The sequence below is a fragment of the Chlamydotis macqueenii genome, chromosome 5, assembly GCF_036417535.1.
Source record: "Chlamydotis macqueenii isolate bChlMac1 chromosome 5, bChlMac1.mat, whole genome shotgun sequence".
In the NCBI taxonomy this organism is placed as follows: domain Eukaryota; kingdom Metazoa; phylum Chordata; class Aves; order Otidiformes; family Otididae; genus Chlamydotis; species Chlamydotis macqueenii.
In genome coordinates this window covers 29071838-29097288 of record NC_141560.1, presented here as the reverse complement: position 1 = coordinate 29097288, position 25451 = coordinate 29071838, and the positions used below count along the sequence as shown (strand labels likewise).

The 25451-nt window shown below is 39.9% G+C and overlaps 1 protein-coding gene across 4 annotated transcripts in view; it reads left to right on the top strand.

Moving 5' to 3' along the window:
• The window catches only part of NPAS3 (neuronal PAS domain protein 3), a 623781-nt gene extending 609598 nt beyond the window's left edge, over positions 1 to 14183 (top strand). For all 4 annotated transcript variants that reach the window (XM_086749858.1, XM_086749857.1, XM_086749860.1 and 1 more), the window contains 3 exons: positions 3735 to 3882; positions 7023 to 7138; positions 9916 to 14183. In XM_086749858.1, the coding sequence (XP_086605984.1) occupies positions 3735 to 3882; positions 7023 to 7138; positions 9916 to 11225 (1574 nt within the window). In that variant the 3' untranslated portion in view covers positions 11226 to 14183. The remainder of the gene's footprint in view (positions 1 to 3734; positions 3883 to 7022; positions 7139 to 9915) is intronic.
• Positions 14184 to 25451: the final 11268 nt, after the last annotated feature.

The following is a 25451-nucleotide window of genomic DNA, read 5'->3' as shown; positions in this document are numbered from 1 at the left end:
TAAAGATTATTCCTGATGGCTGTTAAGCATCAATCCCGTGTTAGAAAGATTTCTCTGTATTTCCACACAATAATGGCTTAGTAACAGGGCTTTTTTCTTCCTTTTTCTTTTAAACATGTAACTCCCATTAACATTTTGGAGACTTATCCACTGATTAGCAGAAGAAACTAAGCCTGTAAAAAAAGTCACCTCTCCTGCTGTTCCTACAAATGGACTGATACACCCAGTGCTGCATAAACCCATGTAACTTCAGTCACACAAGGCGTCCCACCAATATGATCACAAGTCTCACCTTCCCCTTTACTGCATTGTTTGCCAGACTGGGTACTCCAGTTATAATACAAATAGAAATATATAACTCTCTACATTTCACAGTGTACAAAAATACAGAGCTGAACCCTGATTCTCAGTAAAGGATTTACCTTAAGTAGAGTCTGACTAAGTTCAGGATGTGGTCCACATATAGCATTACTTTTTCAGAAGTTTATGCTAAGCTGAAATGCATTATCTGTTGCTAGTAAAAAACATAACTTCACAAGCAGAGCTTAGGGTGGACTGATTCTTTACTTTCATTTCTTCTCAAAATCAGTAACGTTATTAATGGACTCCCTGTACCTGAAAACTGAAGATCCTCAAAATGAAACTGGGCTTTGCTCAGTAACACTAGGTTATCAATAAACCAGAAAGATTTCCCTTCCTGAGGTGTCCTTCTAGTTGCTTGTTTTCTCAAAATTCTCATCTAATGTCTGAATTTCATCTTGGCAATGCCAACAGTTAAAAAATGCTGTGAATTAAAAAAACATTTCTTTTTTTTTTCATTCTTTCTCTTTCATCACATTGAGAAATTTCTTCTCAAGCTATGGTGTGAGCTTTCAGGACGGACTTGGGGGTGCCTAATGCACTCTGAAATGATATAAGAGCCACATTTAGCAGCACGGCACAGCTGGTCTGCCAGAGAATCTCTTTACAGAGAGAATTTTTATATTGAATTGTGGGACTTCCTTCAGAGCGTGGTCCACAAATCTCTCATATGTAACATGCTTTAGACAGATGCAGGAAGGAAAATCCTGTGTATGTGGTAATATGTCTGAGCTGGCCAAATAGAGAGAGGGAATTTGCAAGTAGGTGAACTTCATGGAAAGCTAGCTTTCAAGACAATATTTCAAATATTCTTTGGAAGTAAAGGAATTTGGGAACCTGAACTCTGACTGTAGATGGTTTGTGTGCAACTCTTATGTACTGAATTATCTTTCTTGAAAAAGCAAGCACCTTTTCCTTCGGAAATAACTTAGAAGGGTTTAATTTCCCCTTTTTTTTCTGTAGTTCTGAAATGAATGCTCTGTTCAGCTCATGACATAGATTTTTCCAGTGGTGCAACAACCAATATAAAAGGTACTGAAGGAGGAAGGGCTTGTCTAGGATGAAATGGAATGAAAGACCTGGAGGATCTGGATCCTCATAGCTATCACTATGAGGAATTGCAGTGTGCTCTTCAGTCACTGGCTAGTGACTCACCTCGTACCTGGACTTTCAAATGTGCACGTGGGCAATTGTGAGGATTCATCCTTTGGTGTTTGTATAGCATGGTAAACTTCTCAGTTACAAACTGTTATAAAGAAGGCAACAGTATAATTAGTAGCCACAAGTGCAGATAGATTTTAATAGTTTCTGCACACACCTCTGGATGTTCAGGTTTCCAGAAAGGAGACAATATCACTCCAGACTTACAGGCATTTCTATTCTACTGTCAGCTGTAAGCAGAGTATTTTGAATGTCCTATTTTACTGAAATGGAAAAGCCTAACATAATCAAAACTTACAGCAATACTTTTCTTCCCTTATTCTTTGTAACTGATAAAGTTGGGCTAATTTATGTGAGATTGTTTTCTAAAGTGGCACACAACGTTGGTTTGACAGAAATGCTGGGTAGTCAGTTGTTCATATTTTATCTTTATTCTGCTGTATAATGAGGTTTTGAAGCCAATGAATTATAACAGCAGAATATTTAGAGCTTTGAATACAACAGTAAACATGTAGGGAAACTTATGGATCTCTGCTAGAAACAAACCTCGTTTACTAGAAGTTGCTGAAAAACAACAGGACCCAGATTACACATATTTGTTCGTGTTACAGCTGAACCTAACTTGCACTTTACATTCACTTTACATTGCACTTTTTTTACATGCAGTTTTTTAATTCAGTAACTGAAAAATTGGAGTGGGGATTGGGGGATCCCTCCAACATAAGAAAATGCCTGTTTTTGTGTGGCTGCCTTTGTAAATATCTTTTTCTACAGATATCTGTTGTACGTGGATTTAGATATAGCTATATTCATGTGTATAATTAGGGGTATAGACATTTGGTTAACTTGAAAGCTCCAAAGTGTCATTTGTCACATTTATGGTAGGAACTTTAACTGCCTTAAATACTTATTCTTTTCCAAAGTGACTTTTTTTCTTTTCCCTCTACAAAAAAAAAAATCAAAATGTACTTCATGAAACTATTGTATATGAAGCACTTATTAGCCGTAATTAAATGGACAATATGAATTTACTACGTCTTTAGGACTCTGGCTTGTTCTGGTTTAGAGCAAGATGATTAATGCAAATACATATTACTTGAGATAACCATTTAGCAGCTAATTTAGCCAAATTTATTACAGCAGTTAGAGGTTTTTCATTTTAGCAGACGGAGACAAGGACATGACAAAAGCAGAGGGTGTCTGTGAATGCACACTGCCCTCTAGTGCACAAAGCTGCGTGGGATTAGTGGGATGCAGGAGACAGTAAGTGCTCCACTAACAGATTTTCTATAGTTTATGTTTTCTTTAAAACTACTGAAAGATTTGCGTTTCATCCCCTTCTCTTGACACTGAAGCATCAGGTACAAACCAAATCTGTTTCAGCTTGGCAATATTTTGGCTGAAGTATTCCTTTAAACGTCAGTGTTTTTAAGCCTTCTTTGCTGTGAGCATTTAATAACACAGTTTCATGTTACTGATTGCTTTTACTTATTTCTCTGTTTCCCAGCATATTTCAGACATCGGGGAGAGGTGTCACTCTCTGGCTCTGACCAAGCCATTCTGTGCCTCCCTCAGGCCTCGTTCTCAGTCTATTGGTGGATTTACTTTGCTCTGGTAGAGAGCAAATTCTCCCAAGACTTTCCCCCCACTGACCAGTGGAGATTTGGTTCATCTGAGAACTGTAAATTCTGTTTGACAAGATCAAAGAAACAGATGTATAAGTTCAGTGGTTGCTATCGCCTGCAATAAGGAGAAATGATCAAAGCAGCAGGGGTAGAATATCTTCCCAAACCTTTCAAATATCCAGAATCTCAAAGAGGTCTACCTAGGAGCTATGAATAAATCACATATAAATTTGCCTCTTTTTTTTCCTTTTCTTTTTTTTTACAGTTTGACACTGAGTGCATTGAAAATGTCCACACAGCAATAAGTATTCTGTGAACCAAAGAGATTTGTAGTTCTTTTTACTTTTCTCCTTCCACCAGAGTTTCCAAAAACAGATTAAAATTATACTTCAAAAACGTGTAAAACATACAGCTGGTTATACCGAACTTCAAATCCTGTTTGTCATCTCACTGGCGTGCTGCGTTAAACCTAAAGGAAGCCAAGTATCTTTTGCTCGTACCTGTGGCATGTTGTACAATGGCGATCGTTTTACCACGGTTCTAACATGCGCTGTATCTTGCTTCTGTTTTGTTTCTATTTTTTGCCAGTGCTGAATAAGGGCCAATGTGTAACAAAGTATTACCGCTGGATGCAGAAGAATGGAGGTTATATCTGGATACAGTCTAGTGCAACCATTGCTGTCAATGCCAAGAACGCAAGTGAGAAGAATATCATCTGGGTCAATTACCTTCTTAGGTAGGTCTTCCAGTCACTTCTCTCACTTGAACTGCTGTCTCTATTGCTTGTATCTGTTGGTGAGAACTTTAGGCAAAAACAATTGCCTACTGGAGAAAGTTAAGGAGAAGAACTTTTTGTATGGTCCACCTCAAAACCAGTGCCATTTGGTTATATTTGTTGAGACATCTGTCCTGTCTCAGTATACTGGAATATTCTTGAATTATTATGCTGCCTTGGTCTTCAAATAAACCCTCCACCATTTTATCGCATGCCTCCACTGCTCTGAAATCTACTCAGCCTGAGCTCAAATATATAAATAATCCACACTAGCTTTCAGTAGTTATGTTATAAAATCTGAAGTGAAGTGTTGGGCACTGGTTTATTTGGTTATTGAAAATGCATAGAAGCAAACTTCTGGAATGCTACAAAGAGGTGTCTCTGAAAGATGTTTGCCAATTCACTCCAGAGAGAGGAATTTTCTCAGGAGAAAAGCCTTGAACTACTATGTTACTTGTGTAACCATCAGACAGTATTCACACTGAAAAATGCAAAATAGTATTTAAAAATAAAAGTAAGAATTACAACTGTTTTAAACTATAAGAACTATTTTACACAGAAATAGTAGGAATATCTTGAATGAAACGTCCTTCACTGAGAAATTCTGTTGTACTAAAGCCCAAGTATTTTTAAAGGACTGGTTTCTGAGCTCAAGGCACGACCAACAGTCACTGAGAGGCAGTGGATTATAAACCTGACCTTTCTCCTCTGAAAATACCTTTCAACACATTCTGTTTTGTGAAAATGTTCAATCAGATTGGGAGATTTTCTGTTTCATTCCAGAGCAGAACAAACAAACAAATAAAATTTGAAACCTTGAGATTGTCATGAAATGCAATTGTCATTTTCTGGCCTATTCTCCCTGTAAGTTGCTTGTCATGGTTTGTTACATTCCCTTTGATGCCATGAGAGTTCCAAGTTATGTCTTAGGGTTAGATTCTGACTTATTATGCCAAGTCCAGCAAGCCCTGAAGAGACTGTGCCTGCCTAAACTTGCGTGTTGAAATACTTTTGATTCCCCTTTTGGGGAAGAGAAGGGAGCAACCTCTGGCAGAAGAGCATTGAGGGATACTGTGAGAAGCCTTCCACTGCAGTGGAAGTTCATTGGGGCTTGCATGTTTCTGTCCTGCTATGATTGAGCATGGGCATTTCTGAATATATTCTTATCCTGCTACTTTTTTTGTCTCTTTTTGCAAGAGTGAGACAGAATGCAGCATTTCAAGAGGTCAGCTTAAGCCTGCCAATTCTGAACTGAAAGTACAGCTTTGCTGCCCCAGTAGTAATAGCACTTAAAAATCCCCAGAAATGTGCTCATATTCTATCTGGAAAAGTGGTCCATAAGAATTATGAACAGTTGCCTTGTCTGCTTTGCTACTTTCCAGACAATAGAGGAACCTAGTCCACAAATGTCGCACAAAATTATTTTCTCTGCCAACAGAATATACCTAATAAAAACAGAAAAGCAGTGTGGTCTTCTCCAAGTCTCCTCCCAGAACATGATTTTCCTGCTGCATTCCTTTCACCAGTCTGTTAGATAAAAATTAACTTCTCCACTGAATTTGTATTTTTAATTTAGATTTCTCCTAGTGCTGGAATCCACAAAAGATCGAAATGTCCAAATAATATTTCAATGACAGATCAAGGCATAATTAGGTCTACTCTTAGCAGGAGTACTGGTCTGTATACATTTCCATGCATTAGAAAGTATGATTCAGCTGTCTTTAAAAGGATAGACTAATTATAGTGACAGGGAGGATTAATGCTATTCTTGTTCTAGTAACTTGTTATTCACAGTGTGAAAGCCTTCAAACATCTTTTGCTTGGAGGGGGCAAATTTGGGGACTGCCCTGGGATGCAACAGAATAAAGTCACTTTGTCAGGACAAAACCATAAAGATGGTAATTGTAAGAATGGCATTTCAATGTGAACTGTGTGAACTCTGAATTTTCACAGTACACTGTAATGGGCTGAATATGAGCACACTGTCATTGTGATAGTGTGTCAGTCACCCAGAGTGCTACCTCGTATTGTTCTACGTAGGATTGCGGATTTTCTGCTCTATCACTGGGCTGGAATTTGAACTGCATAGAAATACCCACCTATTCAAAAATTATTAAAGACTTTGTTTATTTTCAACATTCCTATGCCACTTCTGTCTAGCTGTATCTATTCCCCTGCCTTTGCAGGAATTTGGGAAAGCAACGCATTTTAAAAGGTACAAACCAAGAAAAAGCATAGGGTTGGGGTTTTTTTTTCAGTTTCTCTGGTAGTGTAGTGTAGCCTTTTTACATTTCAGTCATGTTCATTGCTAACAAGTCACAGGTGAGCACCACATGAGCAGATGAAGATATGATTATAATAGGTGTGTTGACAGTTCTTTATCCCTAACATATGCATCTTAACATGCACATGTGCATCTGTCATAGAGTTAGAGTGGTTGCTTTTGGTTTCTTGGTGATGTGGATGCGTGTGCAGTGTTTAAAAATTATATAACTTTTTAATCTATTTGTTGGCCAAATTATTTTGAACAGTGGTCATTTTCTTTAGCCCTATCTGAGCACCTTCTTACTAACTTTATGTATGATCTGCTTGATTAAACGTTGAGAAAAACAGATATTGAAAGGGCTCTGGCAAGTTTGATAGAGAACATTGTTACAGAGATAACTCTAATAGAGATTGCCAGTGGGAGAGAAACAGATTGGAAAAGTTAAAACACCTTCTCTGTCCTTCCAGGCACAGTAATGGGATCGAAATCAAGATATTTTGTTGTTGGATGATTACACAGTGTAGCTTTACTGTTAGATATCGCACAAGTCATGGTGTCCTACTTCAGTAAGAATGCTTTGATAGCTCTAAAACATCACTAGAATCAAATGAGTTTTAGTACCTGGTCAATATGAGTATTTGGCAGTAGTATTGAAATAAACCTTCATAAAATCCCTGCTGTGAAGCTCTGAGGAGCTGAAAATGTATGCTTCTGTGTTTGCTCTGCTATTCTTCCTATTTATGTTCTTTGTTCCTGAACTTTGATATGAAAAGAGGGAAAAACCATGAAACTGCAAATCATCCAATTGTGTTTATATTTGCTGTCTCCTCTTCAGTAACCCAGAGTACAAGGACACTCCAATGGATATTGCACAACTTCCTCATCTTCCAGAGAAAACCTCAGAATCCTCGGAGACCTCTGACTCTGAATCGGACTCAAAGGACAACTCAGGTAACACACATGGTGTGTCTTTATACCCACAAAAGGTTCATATCATTAGAGCCACTTGGTTGGCTTTCCAGTTGCTTCTACCTCTCAAGGATTGTTCCATTATAACAATAACAAAAAAAAAATCCTGTACAATTACATTGACAAACACTAGCAAAATCTTGTAATGACCTCAGTGTTTCCACAGTATCACCATTTCCTCAATACTTCTCTTCACTCTCTGCATATATCCTTGCCTACATTGCACTAAACTAAACGTTTGATTTCCCAGCTAAGCTTCATGAGCAGGTATTGTGCCTTGTGCAGAGGACCTGGAATTGTAACTGTTGAATATAATACTAGTTCTTATCTTTCCAGAGGAGGCATACATTCTGAAGATAAGACTCTACTGTCAGTCTTTATGACCCTTTTTCCTGTATAAATACATTTTTGAAGAGTCTCACTAGGGGGCAGTGAAGATTGCACAATTTGAGGGGTTTCTTGGGTTAAAAGAATTATCTTTCACTAAAAGGTATGGGTTCAAGCCCTTGTTTCTAAAATCTTGAAGTCTGAGGCATCAGCTGTTTTTTAAAAGCTAAATGTACTTGTCAAACTCAACGTGTAAATTAGTCCCACAGATGGTCCAGTGCACAGATGGTTCACACATTCCCCATTAGTTTTAAAAGTGGTTACCTAGGCACAGGTACAGATCATCTGGCTTTGAAAGGAGCATGGTTTCCTGTGGCCCAGTAACTAAGGATGTTACTCTGCTGTACTCAGCAATATATAAATATATAAATGTATATATGTGATTTTTCTCTCACATCTGTGATAACAACCAAAAAAAATCTGGAGAAAATGGATCAGAGTGACATAAATCAAGCAAAAGCAAGAAGAGGAACAGGCTTTAATTTTGTATTATATGATATCACTGTTCTCTTTCATCTTTTACCTTTCTTTGTTCTCCTTTGACAACTTGATTTGACTGTTTAAGTTGACATTAGGCACACATACAGGCTTGTTGCCCATCATCATTGGGAATCTCCTCACCCATTCCCAGTGCTTCCTTTATGCTGTCTTATTCCTAAATAGCCAAATAACACGCATGTGGAGAACAGTTTGCATTTCCCATGTGCACTGTAAATTTCTTCAGACGAGAAGTGGATGTGCGTTCATGACTCCTAAGGCTGATGCAGAGCAAGAGAGCATTCTTAAAGGTGCACAGTTAGGTACGTGGTCTGAGAGTCTTGGAAGACAGCAGAGGCTGGGCGTTGTTTCTTACAAAAGAATTAAACAGAAATGCCGAAGGACCTGAAATCAGAACAGCATCTTGGATGAAACCAAGCTCAGTTCAAGCTCTGTAAAATCCCAGGCAAATTTTATGCAGCTTTAGACTACCTCACTCTAAGCCCACTGTTGCCCAGCTAGAAACCATGACCTTAAAGGAAAGCATCTTCAAAAAAAGGAAAAAAAAAGGTATGAGAAATTCAGCCCTAGATGGAACAAAAAGCTAGATGAGATTTAGGTGTTTGTGGGCGTTATTTTGCTTGTGTGAGTTTTATTTTTCAAAAAGGAGAGTGTCTCTGCTGCTGGTGACTCAAGCAAAAGTCCCACTAAGTGACTTGTGAAGTGCATTGCCCTGAATCCTCAAGCAGCTTCCCTGTCAAACCCACCTTCTCCAGCACTTCTGGGAAACTGGTATTGACATGGCTCCAGGAGTAACCAATCTTTAGAGGAAAACTGGCCCTTCCTCTCTTCCCCTAAAAGGGGTATATTGAAAAGGGTAATACTTGGCTCTGATGAGTGAAAAACATCTTTTATTTCCCAACAAAAGATTTCTGGCTGGTCTGTAAAAGACAGAGTCTCCTGAAGCCTTTCACGACCCTTTCAAACATAGTATGATAATGGAGCATATTCATTCTCAAAGCGCTTTGGCTGGCTGAGTCCGGTGGGCTAGAGTGTTTATCTCATCCATATTAGAATTAGGTAAAAATCTAAAACACAACTAAATGAATTTAGGCAAGAAGAGTGACAGTTTCTCAGTGCTGTAGCTGGGCTATTTTCAACGGCCCTTAGATGACTTGGATCAATCAAGAGTTTAATTCACTGCCTGAATTTTTTCCTCTTTTTTTTTTTTTTTTTTTTTTTTATTGGTTGCCCTTCAGGGAAATATGAGAAGACAGTCTAGCAATGTAACAAAATTATTTTAACTGGTTTATTCATTCAGATTTATACACGTATGACCTGCTTCTCCTCTCACACGAGAGGAAATCAGCAGTAATTCCACTGAAGTCAGAGACACTCCGCCACTTCAAAAGTGGCAACGGTGAGAGGAAAATGAGATGAGAGGAGTAGAATCTTCATTAGTAAATATGTTACATCTGGATGCCTGCCCACTGTAGGAGAACAAGGATGTGAAAGAACAATCACCAGAACATAACGGTCATAATGGGATTGTTCACTGACTCCTCTTTGGATGACACAGCTGCAATGCCGTTGTGCGTACAGTTATCAAAATGATTCTTGTCCAGCAAGCAGAAGAAAAAGCCCCCTCAGTCAAGGTGCAGGCCATATAGCATAGGCTTTTAGTACATTAACAGTCCTGAGTCAGAGACATTCGTGCTGATCAAAACTCTCCCAGCACAATGTTGCAAGAAGTTGTGACTCTACAGAAGAGAACACCTTTTGCCAAAAAAAAAGTTTACAGCAATCAAATCTCATTGGTAGGTAGAAATTTGGACTTGGGTTATAATATTATGTTCATGTTGCTAATGGTTTGTTTCACTTTCCTTTTGCTCTAGAGGACAATGAGAACTCAAAGTCAGATGAGAAAGGAAACCAGTCGGAAAACAGTGAAGACCCTGAATCTGACAGGAAGAAGTCAGGAAATCAGTCGGATAATGAAATGAACTGTAATGATGATGGGAACAGCTCCAGCAACCAGGACAGCAGAGACAGTGATGACAGCTTTGAAAACTCTGACTTCGAGAATCAAAAGGCCCCCGAGGACAGTTTTGGCACTCTTGGCTCTATGCAGATCAAGGTGGAGCGCTATGTTGAGAGTGAGTCAGACTTGCGGTTGCAGAACTGTGAATCACTGACCTCAGACAGTGCCAAGGACTCAGACAGTGCAGGGGAAGTAAATGCCCAGTCTTCCAGCAAACATCAAAAGAGGAAGAAGAGGAGAAAAAAGCAAAAGGGAGGCAGCATGACCCGGAGAAGGCTGTCAAGCACCTCAAGTCCGAATGGACTTGACTCAGCTTTGGTGGACCAGCCCCAGCTGCTCTCGTCACCAAACAGTGCCTCAGTGCTCAAAATTAAAACAGAAATCTCAGAACCTATCAATTTTGATAATGATAGCAGTATTTGGAATTACCCACCCAACAGGGAAATCTCAAGGAATGAATCACCCTACAGTATGACCAAGCCCCCCAGCTCCGAGCACTTCCCTTCCCCCCAAGCCAGCAGTAGTTTACATGTTTCCATTCCAGACTCTGTTCTCACTCCGCCAGGGACTGAAAATACTGCCAGCCGTAAAACTCAGTTCAGCACCTCATCCAGCTCGGCCTTGGCTCCTGTGTCCTCTGACCCTTTGTCACCCCCACTTTCAGCATCTCCACGGGACAAACATCCAGGAGGTCCCACAACTTCCAACTCTTTGTTGTACACTGGGGATCTGGAAGCCCTTCAGAGGTTACAAGCAGGCAATGTGGTGCTTCCTTTGGTTCACAGGGTAACAGGAACCCTTGCTGCAACCAGCACTGCTGCTCAGAGGGTCTACACCACTGGCACTATTCGGTATGCTCCAGCTGAAGTTACTTTAGCCATGCAGGGCAACCTTCTCCCCAACACCCATGCTGTTAACTTTGTTGATGTTAACAGCCCCAGCTTTGGGCTGGATCCTAAAACACCGATGGAAATGCTCTACCACCATGTTCACCGACTCAATATGTCGGGACCGTTTGGAAGTGCTGTGAGCGGGGCCAGTCTGACCCAAATGCCTGCAGGGAATGTGTTCACAACTGCCGAAGGACTTTTTTCCACTCTTCCATTTCCTGTGTACAGCAATGGCATTCACACTACACAGACTCTGGAACGGAAAGAGGATTGAAATATGACCACATACTGTGTTCAGTGTTATACTCTGAGGCATAGACTATGTTTTAATTTAGACCTTTAATTCTAGCACTTTGAATTTGAGCAGGTCAGCTTATTCTCTCAATATGATGGTCCCCATTTCATTCCCTTTCTCTTTAACTTGACTTATTCTTTAATGTAAAGATATTTTTTTATTTTTGCCTTCAGAGAGTCGAAGTACCAGTTGCCTGCCATTTTGTCTTCTTCTAAGATGTGTGTTTTTTCCTTTGCATCTTTATTAAGATGCCTTTAATATGTGTATGCCTCTGCCATAGAATACTCAGTGTTGTGGTAAAGAGATTTTAAAGTGACAACCATTGGTTTTACTTCAAAATGATCTTGATATGATCAAGATTAAAAGAGACAAGCATAAACAATGTGCCCTGTTTGACTAAGTCAAATGAAAAGGGGTTTTTGTTCCTAATTCCTTTAAAAATAGGGGATAGTATTTTAGAATTTTATGCAGAGTTTAATTCTCTTTTTATGGTTAAGATTTTCTTACTTGCACATAAAATAATTTGGGTTCTTAAAAAGTTAATTTCTGGCCTGTGACTAGAATGTTCAAAAGTTGGACTAAATGTTAATTACTGAAACTTTAACTTAATTTCTAAAACCATGGTGCTATCATTTATTAATCTGTAATGTCTTCATACAATATGCAGCTTGTGGGCTGGTTTTCTTGGAAAGAATGTGTTCCGTACTGGTTTATAGTCGGGTGCTGCAGTCTCCTTGGTTAGTTAAGACAAAAGCCCTCATTAACATTTGCTGCAGGACTTAAAATTTTTACCTCCAAACTAACAAGCATAGCCTCACATCAAATTTAATGGGTCAGGAAGCCTTTTTCAAAAAGTGCTTAAAAACAGAAAACTCAATTTAATTGGCGCGAGGAGCAGTTTCTTAGGTGCATATTGTTTTGCTTTATTTTTTTCTCAGTGTAACTGAGGCTAATTTTACAACATCAAATAACACTTCAGAGTAAGAAAAAAAACCAGAAGAACTATTTAACATGTTTTGGTTTGTTTTTCATTTAATATTGTAGAGGGAAGGTTGTAAATTTCTTTTTGTTCTTTGATTTGGGTATTTTTTGTTGGTTTTTTTCCTTTTTTCTAGTGTTGAAACCAATATGTTTTAAAACTAAAGAATGGGTTAATAAGCTTGAAATAGATAACTACAACTGAAAACTGCACATTAAGGAAAAGAAAAGAAATCTCCTATTTTGTCTTTGTTGCCAGAAATCACAGTGTAGTGTCAAACACTCCAAATGACTGTCAAATATAAATTCTTCTTCCACTCCATCTTTGGCAGCTGTTTGTTAAGGCATCTAATAACAGATGTGAGAACTGTAATGTACAATGTGTAAGTGTCCTTGGCTGTCAGTCCCATTGCAGTTTCAATGTGTGTTACTATATGCAGTATATACTAAGCTAATGTAGTTGTTTTGTCCTTTGTCTTCTCTGTGCTTTATCTCTAGTCCGGAGTGGTAAAGTCCCATTCCTGCAGTCCTAGTGAACCAGTGATTCTTGGGGGTTAGTGGTTTTTGTGTGGTGGCCTTCCTCTGTAATGTCACCTTATGCTGCTTCCACTGTCTGTATACCTTTTAATTTCTGCTGTTGCTTTGCTGTTGTGTATTCTCAGACCTCTCTCTCCCTCTCCCTCTCTCCACACTTCTCCTCTGTCTCTTTCTCTCGCTCTCTCATTCTCTCTTCTTCACTCTCAGAGATAAAAGACTCTTAACTAGCTCAAGGTTAATGGAGCCATTTTTCCCACAGAGGAATTCTGGGTATGACTTACTCTTCCAGTGTACCCCACAATGCACTACAGAGTAATGCTCAGATATATTAAGCAAATTGACGCCATATAGCCTCAGTTGTTAACATTCCCGGAGTCCCTTGTGCTCGAACTGTAAGCAGAGGGTGCATTTCTTTGGTTTTCTCCCAGGTAGGCTGATGGAGTAATACGTAGAGCAATCACCAGTGAGATAGGAAATGCTTTCAAAGGTCGACCAGCATTGTTTAAAAAGGAAACTGAGCTTAGAATTGTCATATATATTTGCTTATGTGTGCAATGCTAATATATTAACTCAGCTGTCCTTTGTATTTTTGATCACTCACTGCGTTGAGTCAATTCCTGCAGTAGCTTTGAATCTGAGAAGTAGGCCCAAGCCACAGTGGAGTAATAGCGCAAAAGGAATTGGACGCCACAAATTTAACGACTGAGCTTTTGAAGGTTCCATTGGGAGAATTTTTAAAAGGTGAGAAAGCTGATTTGGAAAGTCAAAGTTTAATTTTGGAAGCTCTACTCTAGCTATGGAACAATCAAAGGAGTGCACCTATCAGCTACAAAGAACAGCTAGGCAGCTGTTGTTGTTTTGGTTTTTTTTTTATAAATGTTTCTGTGTTGTGTCAAAATGATTTCTGGTGATTTAAACTAACAGATAATCACAGCTGCTGTCTAAATCCATAGTGTTTAAAATTACAAAATGAAAAAAAAAACTTCATTACCTGTGAAGACTGTGTCTGTGTTTTTAACTATTTCTTGTACAAATATATGAAATCTTTTATGAGGAGACTGGTGCCAAGTAGCTGAATAATGGGGAAAGGGATTCTGTTCGTATAAATCTTAGCAGTGTTACCAACTCTACAATATAAAAAAAAAAAATTAAAATGTTAAAAAGTGACAGCTATGGTACATTTATTTTGTGTTAAGCTAACCGAATCTAACTTCTTGAGTGCCTGGCTTATTTGAAACATTTTTTTCATTGATCATTGATAATGCTGCAAATCAGAAATGTACATACTTCATTTACAACAGGGTTCTTTTTATACTTTTGTAGATTCTCATACATGTCATACATGGTTGTCTTTATGTAACTTAATTTTTTTCATCCCGCAGGTGCCATTTTCATAATAAACTTCTCTTGGATTTGTTACTATCTGGCATCATTTCTTTTACATATAACCATCCTGACTAATGAATGCTGGTAGTATTTGTTTGAGCAGGTATTTTTTAATTGTTTTGTTTTAAAAAAAAAAAAAGAAAAAGAAAAAAATAATCAAAAATCAAAGAAGATAAAGCTAGATTTTATCAATGCTTGTGAAATGAAGAAAAGAAGCTGTCAAGATGTAGGTTAAGAATGCTAATCCAAATACTACAAACTTGCCACCATCCTAAATTCTCAGCTACCCCAACTCATTGTCATATTGAGCATTATTATGCACATTATCAAAGCTGAATAATGGACCTGCAACATTAACCACTATAGAAAGTGTGCATTTTTTCTTGATTAATGCACACTGGAAGACGTCAGCTTTTGTACATTAATCATTTAAAATGCACTTTATATTTTCATTTTTGTCCTCTACAATGTTACAGTGAAACTCTTCAGTCACATTATATTCTACCTAGGCTGCTTATTCTTTTAAATGTGTACTTTCTTTCCCCAGACTGGTAACATGTAAGTTGTTGGTGTCATGTGGCTAGACTTTCTGCCTTACAAACTGAGGACAGAAACATTTACCAGTGTAGAAAAGACAAGGCAAAAAGCCTTGACCTCACAACTGAAGGGGAAAAAAAAGTCGAATGCAGTTTTGATTACGCAGACATCCACACACCGTGGTTGACCTTAAAAATGGAACAGCCATCAGCAGTTACGCCTGCGTAAGTTCTGAAAAAAGGCCCAGATCAAGTGTGTTTGGTCTCTGCTACAAAAAGCAAGGAGAAGCTATGCTGCAGGAGATGCCACCCCAGGTACCCATCACTGTGTGCTGGCTCTGGTGGTGGCTACTGAGTGCGAGGAGGGGGCTGGGTCGTGGCAGGAGAGGGGAGCGGGAGCCTTCTCACCCACCATTCACGTGATCTCTGCATTTCTACTTCAATCGTCGACTTATTTTATGGTACCTCCCCCACCTGTAACAAAGATTTCCATATTCCATATTTTATTTTGTTATTGCTGACTATGCAGTCTTTTAAGAATGCAAATTTGGGGCATGTTAAATCAAGACAGTGCTCTCCATAGCCACTATTTGTAAGCAATGTTGAGTGTCCAAATCTTTTCTCCTCTGTATGTCTACTTAAAAATTAAAACTAGTGGGCTAGACATTCTGCATCAGATTTTGGTTGCCTTATAATACCAAGTAAAGCAGTCTAGTCAGTTACACAGTTTTCAGCACATCTTTATACGGCAAAAGATACACTCAACGGAAGAGCATGTGAATCTGGCTTGCTGGGCTGATTAAAAAAAAAAAAAAATCACAAAAAAAAATGTATGTACTGTTACAGCCCAGTGAGCCAGACCAATAGCTTAACAGCCTGAAGTCTGGCCCTTTGAGTTTTAGAGCAGTCCAGCATTCCCACTTCCCAGGCTACATGCACTGAGTTTGATATGTCTCCAACTTGCAGGGGGTAGAAAAGAGCAAAGGTTAGCGGTGCTGCTTTCAGCTCTGCGTGCATGTTCCAGTTGGCAATGCATCTTGTTTATGAGGGTAGCTAAGGGTATGGATGCCAACCAAGAGGAAAACAAATTTTAAATAGAGATCAGAAGAATGACCAGAATAAAGCCTAATGGAAGAATAACAAACATGCCTGTTCCAAGCAAGTATTACCCAATATTAAATAAAGCCACTAATTCAAAGAAGGAACTTGAGGGGGGGCATTTCTGAGTTGTTATAAAGGCTTTTTAAATCTCAGCCATACTGCCTATACATTGCATCAGAGCACAGAGTTGATGGTCAAAATTAATAGACTGCTCTAAGACTCCCAGTTAAACAAGAAAGTTTGTGCAATAAAGTAAGTGATGGAAAGGTTGCTTCATGGGTTGTTTTTTGTTTGTTTGTTTTTTTTTTTATAGTGATGCTATTGCATTGGTTTAGCTCTGGGGAATGGATTTTGTAAATTATTATTTGTAGCAATTTTAAGAAACAAAACCAACAGCTTGAAAGGGTGGAATCCTTTGAAAAGGGTTGGGGTTGGTCTAGTTGCTGTTTTTATAATATTTGGAGGAAAAACTGTTTGCCATGTATGAAGGTGGGCAAAATTTGTCAAGTCATTTCATCAAAGAAGACTTCCTAAAACAAGTGATCTCAGTAACTGCCATCTCTGGCAAGTTTTTTCCTGAACCACTTGTTTTGCGGGTATCTAAAAGCTGCCTGAAGAGCTGCAAAGGGAAAAGGGCTCTTTTTCAAAGCATCGTGACTCTGAAAAGTTACAGTGATACAAAAATGTTTCAGGACTATTTAGATAACTAGCTCTAACAGCTTGCACTGGTGCTATTGCAAGGTGGTCATGTCACTGGAGTAACTGTGATGCCCCTGACATATTGTTACCATTCTAGGAACTGCATTAGTTTAAACGTGTCAGTGCTATCAGAGCTATTTGCATAGTATTTTTCCTTCTTGCCACTGTAATTTCTTTATTTTCATTTTAGGGCTTGGGGAGGAGGGTGGAAAGGCTGGATGTGCATTGTCAACTAATTTAATGAACTGTCATCTATCCAGCAAGTTTGCTGAAGAGCCTACAGAAATTTGAACAAATGGGATGTCACCAGAGCCACAGATGCTCAGGTATGATCAAACCATTTATAAACCGTGCACATGCATGCACGCAGATCTGCTACCTCTGAAAGCCAGTTGGGCTTTCAAACTGGCCAGGATAGTACCTATGTATACAAGCATAATAAAGGTCCTTTCTTCCCCTCTTCCACATATTCCTTCATCTTTTCATCAGAAGGAGTGAATACTGGAAGCTGTTATTTTCTCTCTCAGAGTAAGTAGTGTTTATGTATGTAGTGTATGAACAGGTGTATTTTACTGGCTGAAATAACATGCCAGTGATTCCTCTAATAGCTTTGAAATTTCCAAATACCACTCAAGACCCAATTTTCGTAGAACATATCCAATCACGTCAACACTTTCTTTCACCAAAGCAAACAGGATCTTTCTGAAAGCAATAGGACTCAAGATAAGCCAAGGATGCAGAGTTCTGTTTTTAATTGACCTGAATCAGGATGGGTATTCTCCACCAGAGTTTTGTCCAAAATCCTAAGTTCAGCAAGAGAAAGTGGAAGAACAGCTTTTATTTCCATTATCACTGTGAGGTGGGTCTTTCGACAAAGCAAAAGCCCGGAGTAATTCAGAATTATTTCATTTAAATAACCCCATTTCTAGAAGTATCCCACTCTAGAAGTAAAACCAGAGAGCTCAGTGACTCAGATCCAAAGCCATGCAAGTGAAGTCAGTAATTATGAGTTTGATTACATTTGTAGGAAGTTAAAAATCTTTCCCATCTTGTAGGAGTTGTGTTGACTAGATGCAATGTAGAAAATAAGGGATAATTTACTAGGCACCAGCAGTACAATGAGTTCTGACTTGTTTGTCCAAGCAAAAAGATCATCAGGACCCAATAGAAGCTTATGGGAAGTCAGTGGGAGAAGGTTTGCATCACTTTGCAGACAGAGGACTTCATTGCCCAGTACTTTGTAATTACATTTCACTGGCTCTAAAGACATGCAAAATATTGAGATTACCTTTCCGATTACAAATTTTCCTGAGAAAAAAGGAGCCCTGTCTTGTTTGTAATAAAAGAGAATGTAATATTTTCTTGCAGAAGAAAGGGAATCAGGTTTTCCTCTTGCTTTAAAAGCATTCACAGATTTATAGCGGAAATGACAGGAACAGGATGTATTAACCGTATGACCCCGGCAGAATGAGTCTACACCCTTGATTGATTTAAAAGTTTATCTGTGTCCTCTGAATAGCCACAAAGGGTCAAGTCTTGGTCCTGCTCAAATCAATGAAAGCTTGACTAATGACTTTAATGGCTTCAGGAACAGGACCAAAGTTTTGAGCCACTACTCATAAGCAAATAGCAAAACAGAGCCTATAGCACAAACGAGTCAGGCTAATTGATGCAGTGCATCAAGTTTCTTTTCTAATCCTCTACCACACCACTCACATCCATAGCAGCTTTCATTTGTTTAATTAAAGAAAACTGCATGACATGATCCTTCCAGAGATTCCTGCCTCTACAATGGGTGGGGAGTGAGGCAGAGGCACAGATAGGACTGCAAAGACTGCTTTCTCACGCACACTCCGTGGGAGTGGGCTTGGCTGCCTGGGTCTTTAATAGGAAAGCAAAGGGCTCTGAGGTGGAAACTCTGCTGGACATCAAAGCTTGTATTTTCGTGAACAACCAGCAGTGCTACCTGATGGCAGCACTAATACCGCCAACAGAGCTTTCCCAGACCCTCTTCAGCACGTTGTAAGGAAGTGAGTGTTCACTGAAACCAATTTCCAGCTTCTGTCCAGTACTGTGAATCTCTGAGGCCTCTTAGCATCCTTTGCGGTCTCTCCTGTACCTCAGTTAAAATTTTGTTTCTCTCTTTGAGCCAATTCTCTGCTTCATTACAGCATGTAAGACAGCATCTTGCAGGGTAGTGACAAAAGCAGATTTCAGCTCAGGAAGTCCAGTCTCCTCAGATTAGAGCAAATGGAAAAAAACTAGGCTTCTCCAGTGATTTTATTTTGAGCTGAAAACACATCCTAAATGCTGTAATTCACCCCCATAGGAAGGACCCAGAGATCTTAGATTTCAGAGGGTAAGATCAGTTTCTGAGAACGTGCCTCCCACTTATTGCTCGTTAGCATTTTGAACAAGCTCTGATTTTTGCCCTCTTTCCCACTTAAAAGGAAAAGTGCTGCTCTGCATACTTTCACCTCAGCTGCATGACCTGCAGCTGGTGGGCCTGGCTTGGTCCCCTTCAGTTTCTAGATAATTTTCTTCACTGGGTGTCATCTGAAATTTCCAATTGCATGTTGACATGATCATTTGCTTCCCATGAGGCTGTAGCCTCATGCCTTCATGTTTTCTATATGGCATCATTTTTCCTTTTTCCACCGCCCTTGTGTTTGTTTTTGCCCATCCTTTTTAGCCGCACAATGTCTTCAAACTCACACCCCTAGGTGCATAGCACTTCCCCAGCGTGATCTATAACCATTACTGCCACTCCCTGGCCCTTGTTACCAGGCCCATTTTATGTTCAATTGAGTATTTTACCATCAGTTCCATACTTGCTAACCTTATAAATTAATCTGTTATGTGGCACTGTATAGAGAGCCTTTTCAAGTCCAAGTAAATTATGTCTCCTTCTTCACCCCTGTCCGCTCTCATTGTCACTTCCTCAGAGAAATGAATCAAGATTGTTAAGCATGACCTCCCTTTTGTAAATCCATACTGACTATCTCTAACCAATCTATATTAGGTTGATATTAAATCAGGACACTGACTCAAAGGGGGCCTGCTATATAAATGCAACCTAAGGTTGCTTTGTGTGCAGATGAGACATGGGAATCGCTGATACACTGAAGTTAACAGTACCAAGTCTGATGGCTTGCCGGTAACTTATTAGTGGCCAGATCCCTCCCCAGGGTGACAACCAGAACTCCTCTGGAGAAAGAAAAAGGTTTTATTTGCATTTGCCTAGCGTGTTTCTATTGCAGAATGTGATCACTGAGGATGAGGAGAGAACTGAGTTCTGCTTTTATTCCTCTGTGATGAAGTCAAAATCACAAAGACATTGCAAAAAAAAACTCCTCATTTTCAACAGAATGTTGTCCCACAGCTTCCGAGAAGACCTGTATCTGCATTGCCTAAGGTGCATGTCAAAAGGCAGCATGGGCATTTGCTTCTTATGCAAAGGATACAAAGAGAGTCTCCCACGTTGGCCAAGGTGCTGGAGAGCACGGGTGCTACATCAGCTGCAACAATTTTCCCAAGATCCTATTAAGACTTTGGGGATCTTGCTTCCCCTGAAGCATGTGTCTGCTCTGAGTACATGTCACTACTGACTAATGCCATAGGAGCACCTTTTTCCGTATAGGTTAACAGTAGTCAGAGATGGGCTCAGGGACTGCAAGATACAGATGAGTGAATCACGCAACACATCCAAGGTGCACTCGGGGAGCCTTCTAATCTACACCCTATGAAGGCTAATTGTTTATATCCTATATATACGCATGTATGGTTCCCTTGCGGCTTCAAGTCAGAAATGCAGTAGTCCATGTATGGTGGGAGAAATGTTGTTCTGGGAGAGTTCAGCACAGTCAGTGCTGCTGCAGGATTTAGATATTCTGGCAAATATCCACTGAAACAAAGGAAAGAGGCCCCCCCAATCAGTTTGGCTTGCTTTCAAGGTCTTGACCCTGTTACAGCCAGTACAGACATGCTCAGAAAAATAACTTGCAAAAGCAGTAGGTCAATACAGAGAAGCATAACTTAAAGATAAGGGTTATAAGAGTATAAAGAAATAGTTGGAGCATGTCTTCCCTCTTCAGAAGAAAATATTGCTCACATACTTTATGATGAAAGCATTTTGAAAAGGAAGTAAAAATATCATGGATTTCTTATGCAAATAAAAAGCAGAAAAGTAAAAACATGAAATCAAGTTGCTAGAGTTATCACATTGCTAGTATGTGCAGCTAAAACATGTAGTCTTGTCATTGGCATGACGATACATCACAGCTATGTAGAGTACCACAGTCAAAGAAATATGGTTTAATACCGAGTGCATCATATAAAGTTATACGTACAATCCAAATTAAAAAAACAACTTCAAGGAATCAGCTATTGGATAGGCATACACGCCAGAAAGTTCCATCAGACAGTAATTGATACACCATATACACCATTTCAAGCAGAAATTGTATAGATATTTTTCTGAAGAAATCTGATCATGGGTGACATATCAGATAATGGTAACTGTTTATTTTTACCGTAAGACCTCATTGAAACAGTGACCTTGCTGACACTACTAAGAAATCTGCTCTATAAGTGTGCAGTTTGTAGAGTTAAGGGTAAGACAAATTGGCAGCAATAAAAAAATGAACAAAAAATGTGAAACAAAACCAGCAGCAAAAATACTTGTTAGCACTATAAGTTTCTTCCTATGGTTTCCAGCATATTTTTGTGAGCAAATAGTGGAGTTTCATGAAGAATTGAAAGTATCTTTTCATTTTATTTTGGCTCCATGTTCTCCTGCAGCAGGTGAGTTGTACTTACAGGAACAAGTAGGGCATTTCAGAGAAAGCACCCATGGGAGAAGAAGGTGGGAACTGCCATTTCCGATAGGAGATATCCTTTAACTTCAGCATCAGGAGGGCATCTACTTTCTCTGCTTCTTTGGTTCATGGCTTGAACATCTCCATATGCTGAAACTGAACTGGCTTCCCACAATAAGCAGGGACTTACATCAGCTGGGTGGCTCAAGCACCGTGTGGCAGAGTCACGGTAGGGCAGCATGGAAGATGGGACTCCACCACAGACCTGCCTTGCTGTCAGTCATCGCACTGTGCACACTGTTCCTCCTGTATGTCGTTCCTGGCTGGCAGTGTCAGGAATATACTGACTCAGGTGGGTGTGGGCACAGAACAGAATTTCTAAAGACACTTGGAGCCATCTAAATTTAAGTCAAGTTGCTTAGAGTATTGAAATTCATATGACTGGAAATCACACCATGTAAACAATTTTCCCAAACCTCACAAATATTAACTTCAGCAGTGGCTCAATACCAGACTCAAGAAAAAGAATACAAAGCTCAAAAATTCTTCCATTTCTTTAATGGCATGGTGCTGAGATGTGCATCATCTCAAACATTGGCCACTGCGGCTTCATGGTGCTACAATGAGACACAGACTTTGTCATTCAGCTATGCATTTGTTCCCACTACTTAAATTCATCTTCCAATGCAGACTAGAGGTTTTTTTCCAGACTAAAATAAGTCACTGCAATGTCCTAGACCCTTACTTAGACCATGAACACAAAGCTCCCTTCCTCATAGATACTCTCTGTAACTGAGCCACTGCTGCAGATTGAAAGATACCTCCTCAGAGTCCGCATCTTCCTGTTAAAAGTGGGAAATCCCAAATGCCTCCTTTGAGAGATTCTTGCTTTGGCTCAAAATATTGTTTTTCAGTTGACCTTGTAATACTATCATTTGATAACTGCATATAACACTGTCCTGGTTAACTCCATCCCTGCCAAAACCAGGACAGACACCCTCATTTAATACTCTGTCTGGCCTGACAGATAAAATTCAAGGTACGAATCAGTAACTATCCAAGGAGTTGATCACCGTGAAGTCCTTTTCACACCACACCCAAACTAATGCTGCATAAAGAAATCTGCATGAGCAACAAGGAGGGGTTCACCATGGTGGGTCACTGGCTCTTAAAATGTTTCCCTTTATAGTTTGCTACAGTGCGAACTTGGCACCCTTGTAAAGAACAGGCAAGAAGCGTTCCTTCAGTTGCCTATAATGCCCAGTAGGTGCTGTGATGTTGTACTTCGGAAATAACAATTTCTTTGATGATATAGGTGGGGCTGGGGGCCTGCAAGGCAATCCTCTGCTCCACACCATAAGATGTTACTGACCAGAGCTCAAAAAGTAACAAAATGCTGATCACTATCTCAAAACAGTTTAATAATAATAATAGTAATAATAATTAGACTAATAGTAATAGCAATAGTAATAGTAATAAACAATGAAGAATTGTTACAGAGGCTTATTCATAACTATTACTTAGAACTGAAATCTGATTAGATCTTCATGCGCATCCCATCTGTACACCTGACAGCCCTCTGCTGAGAAATAAAGGTGAGAGGCACATGCTCAGTGAAGCTGACCCATGCAGCGAGATGGTTTATGAGAAATGACGATATATGATGAGAATACAAAACTTGATAATAGGTTTATTTATTGATTGAAAATAAAATTCATGAACTGTGAAGCTGAAAACTGCACCAGAGGGAATTGGTCCAAGAGGACATTAGGGGAAAAGAGAGAGAGAGAGAGAGAGTGTGTGTGTGTGTGTGTGTGTTTGTGTGTGTGTATAACACGTAAACTCAGTTAAAGGTTGCCTAAAGGCTTCTAATTCCACAGCAGAGCCTCTGAGGATAGGATCTGAAAGCCTTTAATGCTACTGAGGCTTTGTCAGTAAGATATTTGCATATTTTGCCTACAAACCCAAAACGCTGTATTAATTCATTTTTATTTACCTTTCTGCCGCTTCCAAAAGAAACCTCACAGGAAGCCATTAATGACACAATTTCATAAGAGATAATTTTCAGAGAGGCTTTGCAGGTAGTGACTGAAGGGGGAAAAAAAAATGTGTGTCAAATTTTGGATATTAACAACATAATCCTTAAATAGACAGTATCTCAAAGACTAATTCATCTTCAAATTTGACTGTAAAAATGGCATGATCCTTCGCTCTGTGTGCATGAGAATTTTTATTGCATGTCTTTTTTTCTTCGTGTTTACTAGAAAGGGAAGAGAGAGAGTTTTGAAGCACTGGGCTGGAGGCTGGAAAACACAATTTCATCTTCATGTTATTGCGCTTTCCATTCAAAGTCAGGTCCCTTTCTCCACAGCTCACCAGCAAAACCGCCGGACAAGCAGCTTTCTCTCACAGTCCACGTGCAAAGCCATTGGGTAGCAACAGGGCTTGCTTCCGACAGTGGCTGCCTGGGGAGTACTATTTGGGCAGGGTGGGCCGGTGGGGAGCTCTCTGCAAGACACCTCCAGCCCCAAGCAAGCAACAGCCCAAAGACTTTGCTCGCTTGGGGTACGTTTGCTGCCTCTGGCATCGTGGCTGGGGAATCTGGATTGCCACAACTCAACGCAAGCCAAATCATGCTGGTATCTAAGATATCCCTCAGATTCCCCCACACAAAATCAGACCTGGCATCCCTGATTCGTTCATAACTCGCAGCAGCCAGTATTTGGGATGAGAGTGCTGTATTTTGTTATAACTTACATAATACTTTTTGTTTAGTTTAGTGCCAGGTTCTCGGTAGCCCAACCTTTGGATAAACTGAATGAAAACTAAGTGCTCTGAAATCTGTGACCTCCTGCAAGAAAGCAGTGTCCCATTTAAGAGAATTTTAACAGCATGATTCGTTAATCACAATACAGTAAAAGCAATCTCAACCTTTTCCCCACTAAATCATAAAGTACCAAAACCTTTGTGTCTTCCCACACTGAGAGAAGTCTTTTAAACTTTCCTGTTGTTGAAGGTACATTTTTCCTCCCTCTACTTGGATCATTTTAAGACATATAATTTATTAGAGATTTCCGCTTCCTTCCTGTATTTTTCTGCTCTGGGTGCTCTATTTATAATTTTTGTAATGTCAATAGTATCTCTGAGGAAAAATACAGAGAGTCATATACTTAGGCAACATAAACGGGCCCTGTTCCACTGCCAGGTCTGGCACGTCTGCAGTACATTTGTCCTTTAAACAGAGGAATAATTTCTCCTAATTTATCTAAATACTAATTCATCTACATTTAACTTTTGTTTAATCATTTTATCTACATCTAATTTATTGTCATAGAGTAGCCCTTTTCTTCCCACGTACTGCATAGACTTTTGGTCTCCCTTTTCATCCCTTGCTGGGCTGGCACATACATTGTGTTCCTGCCTACAGGCGAGTGCTGAGCCATGGTTACAACCCACCAATGGCTCTCAGAGCCGAAACAAAGGGTTATATACGTGAACCATAGAAGGTGGTGGGCACCTGGGTCCCACTGCCTCGGAGGTTGGACAGAGAGTGGGGAGAAGTACTGTATTCATTACATGACCACCATCCTTCCACCACCACCTCAGCCAGAGCACCTGGTTGAAGGCAGAGAGATTTTTGTGGAACTGTAAGGCTCCTTCAGGGCGGGGCAAGGAGGAAAAAGTGCTGCCTGGTCATGCCCTGGCACCTCCATCCCCTGCTCCCCAGTTGCCACGGTGAGTCTGCACCCAGACTTTCCTTTTCGTTCAGCAAAAGACTTGACCCATATTGTCCTGGAGGAAGACAAAACATCTCTGTTCTTCGCAGAGCAGTTATTCCCAGGAGTAATCCCACGGAAATCAAAAGCACTACTCCAGCAAGCCCCCGTGCTGCAGCACAAGTGTTTCAAAGCCTGACCTCGCTTCGGTCGATACACCTGGAGTCCGTTAAAAGGACCCTTTTTCTTGTGATAGATGAGCAGATGAAATGTGCTTAAACAAGGGCCCTGGCCTTCCCGGGTGCCCGCCAGCCCCATGCAGTGCGGACATGGGCGAGCAGGGAGGCATACGGGGAGGGGAAAGACGGCGACAGCAGCAAAGACAAATTGCCAGGGGAAAGGCCTCGGTTTCTAGTGGAGAAAGCCGTTTTCACG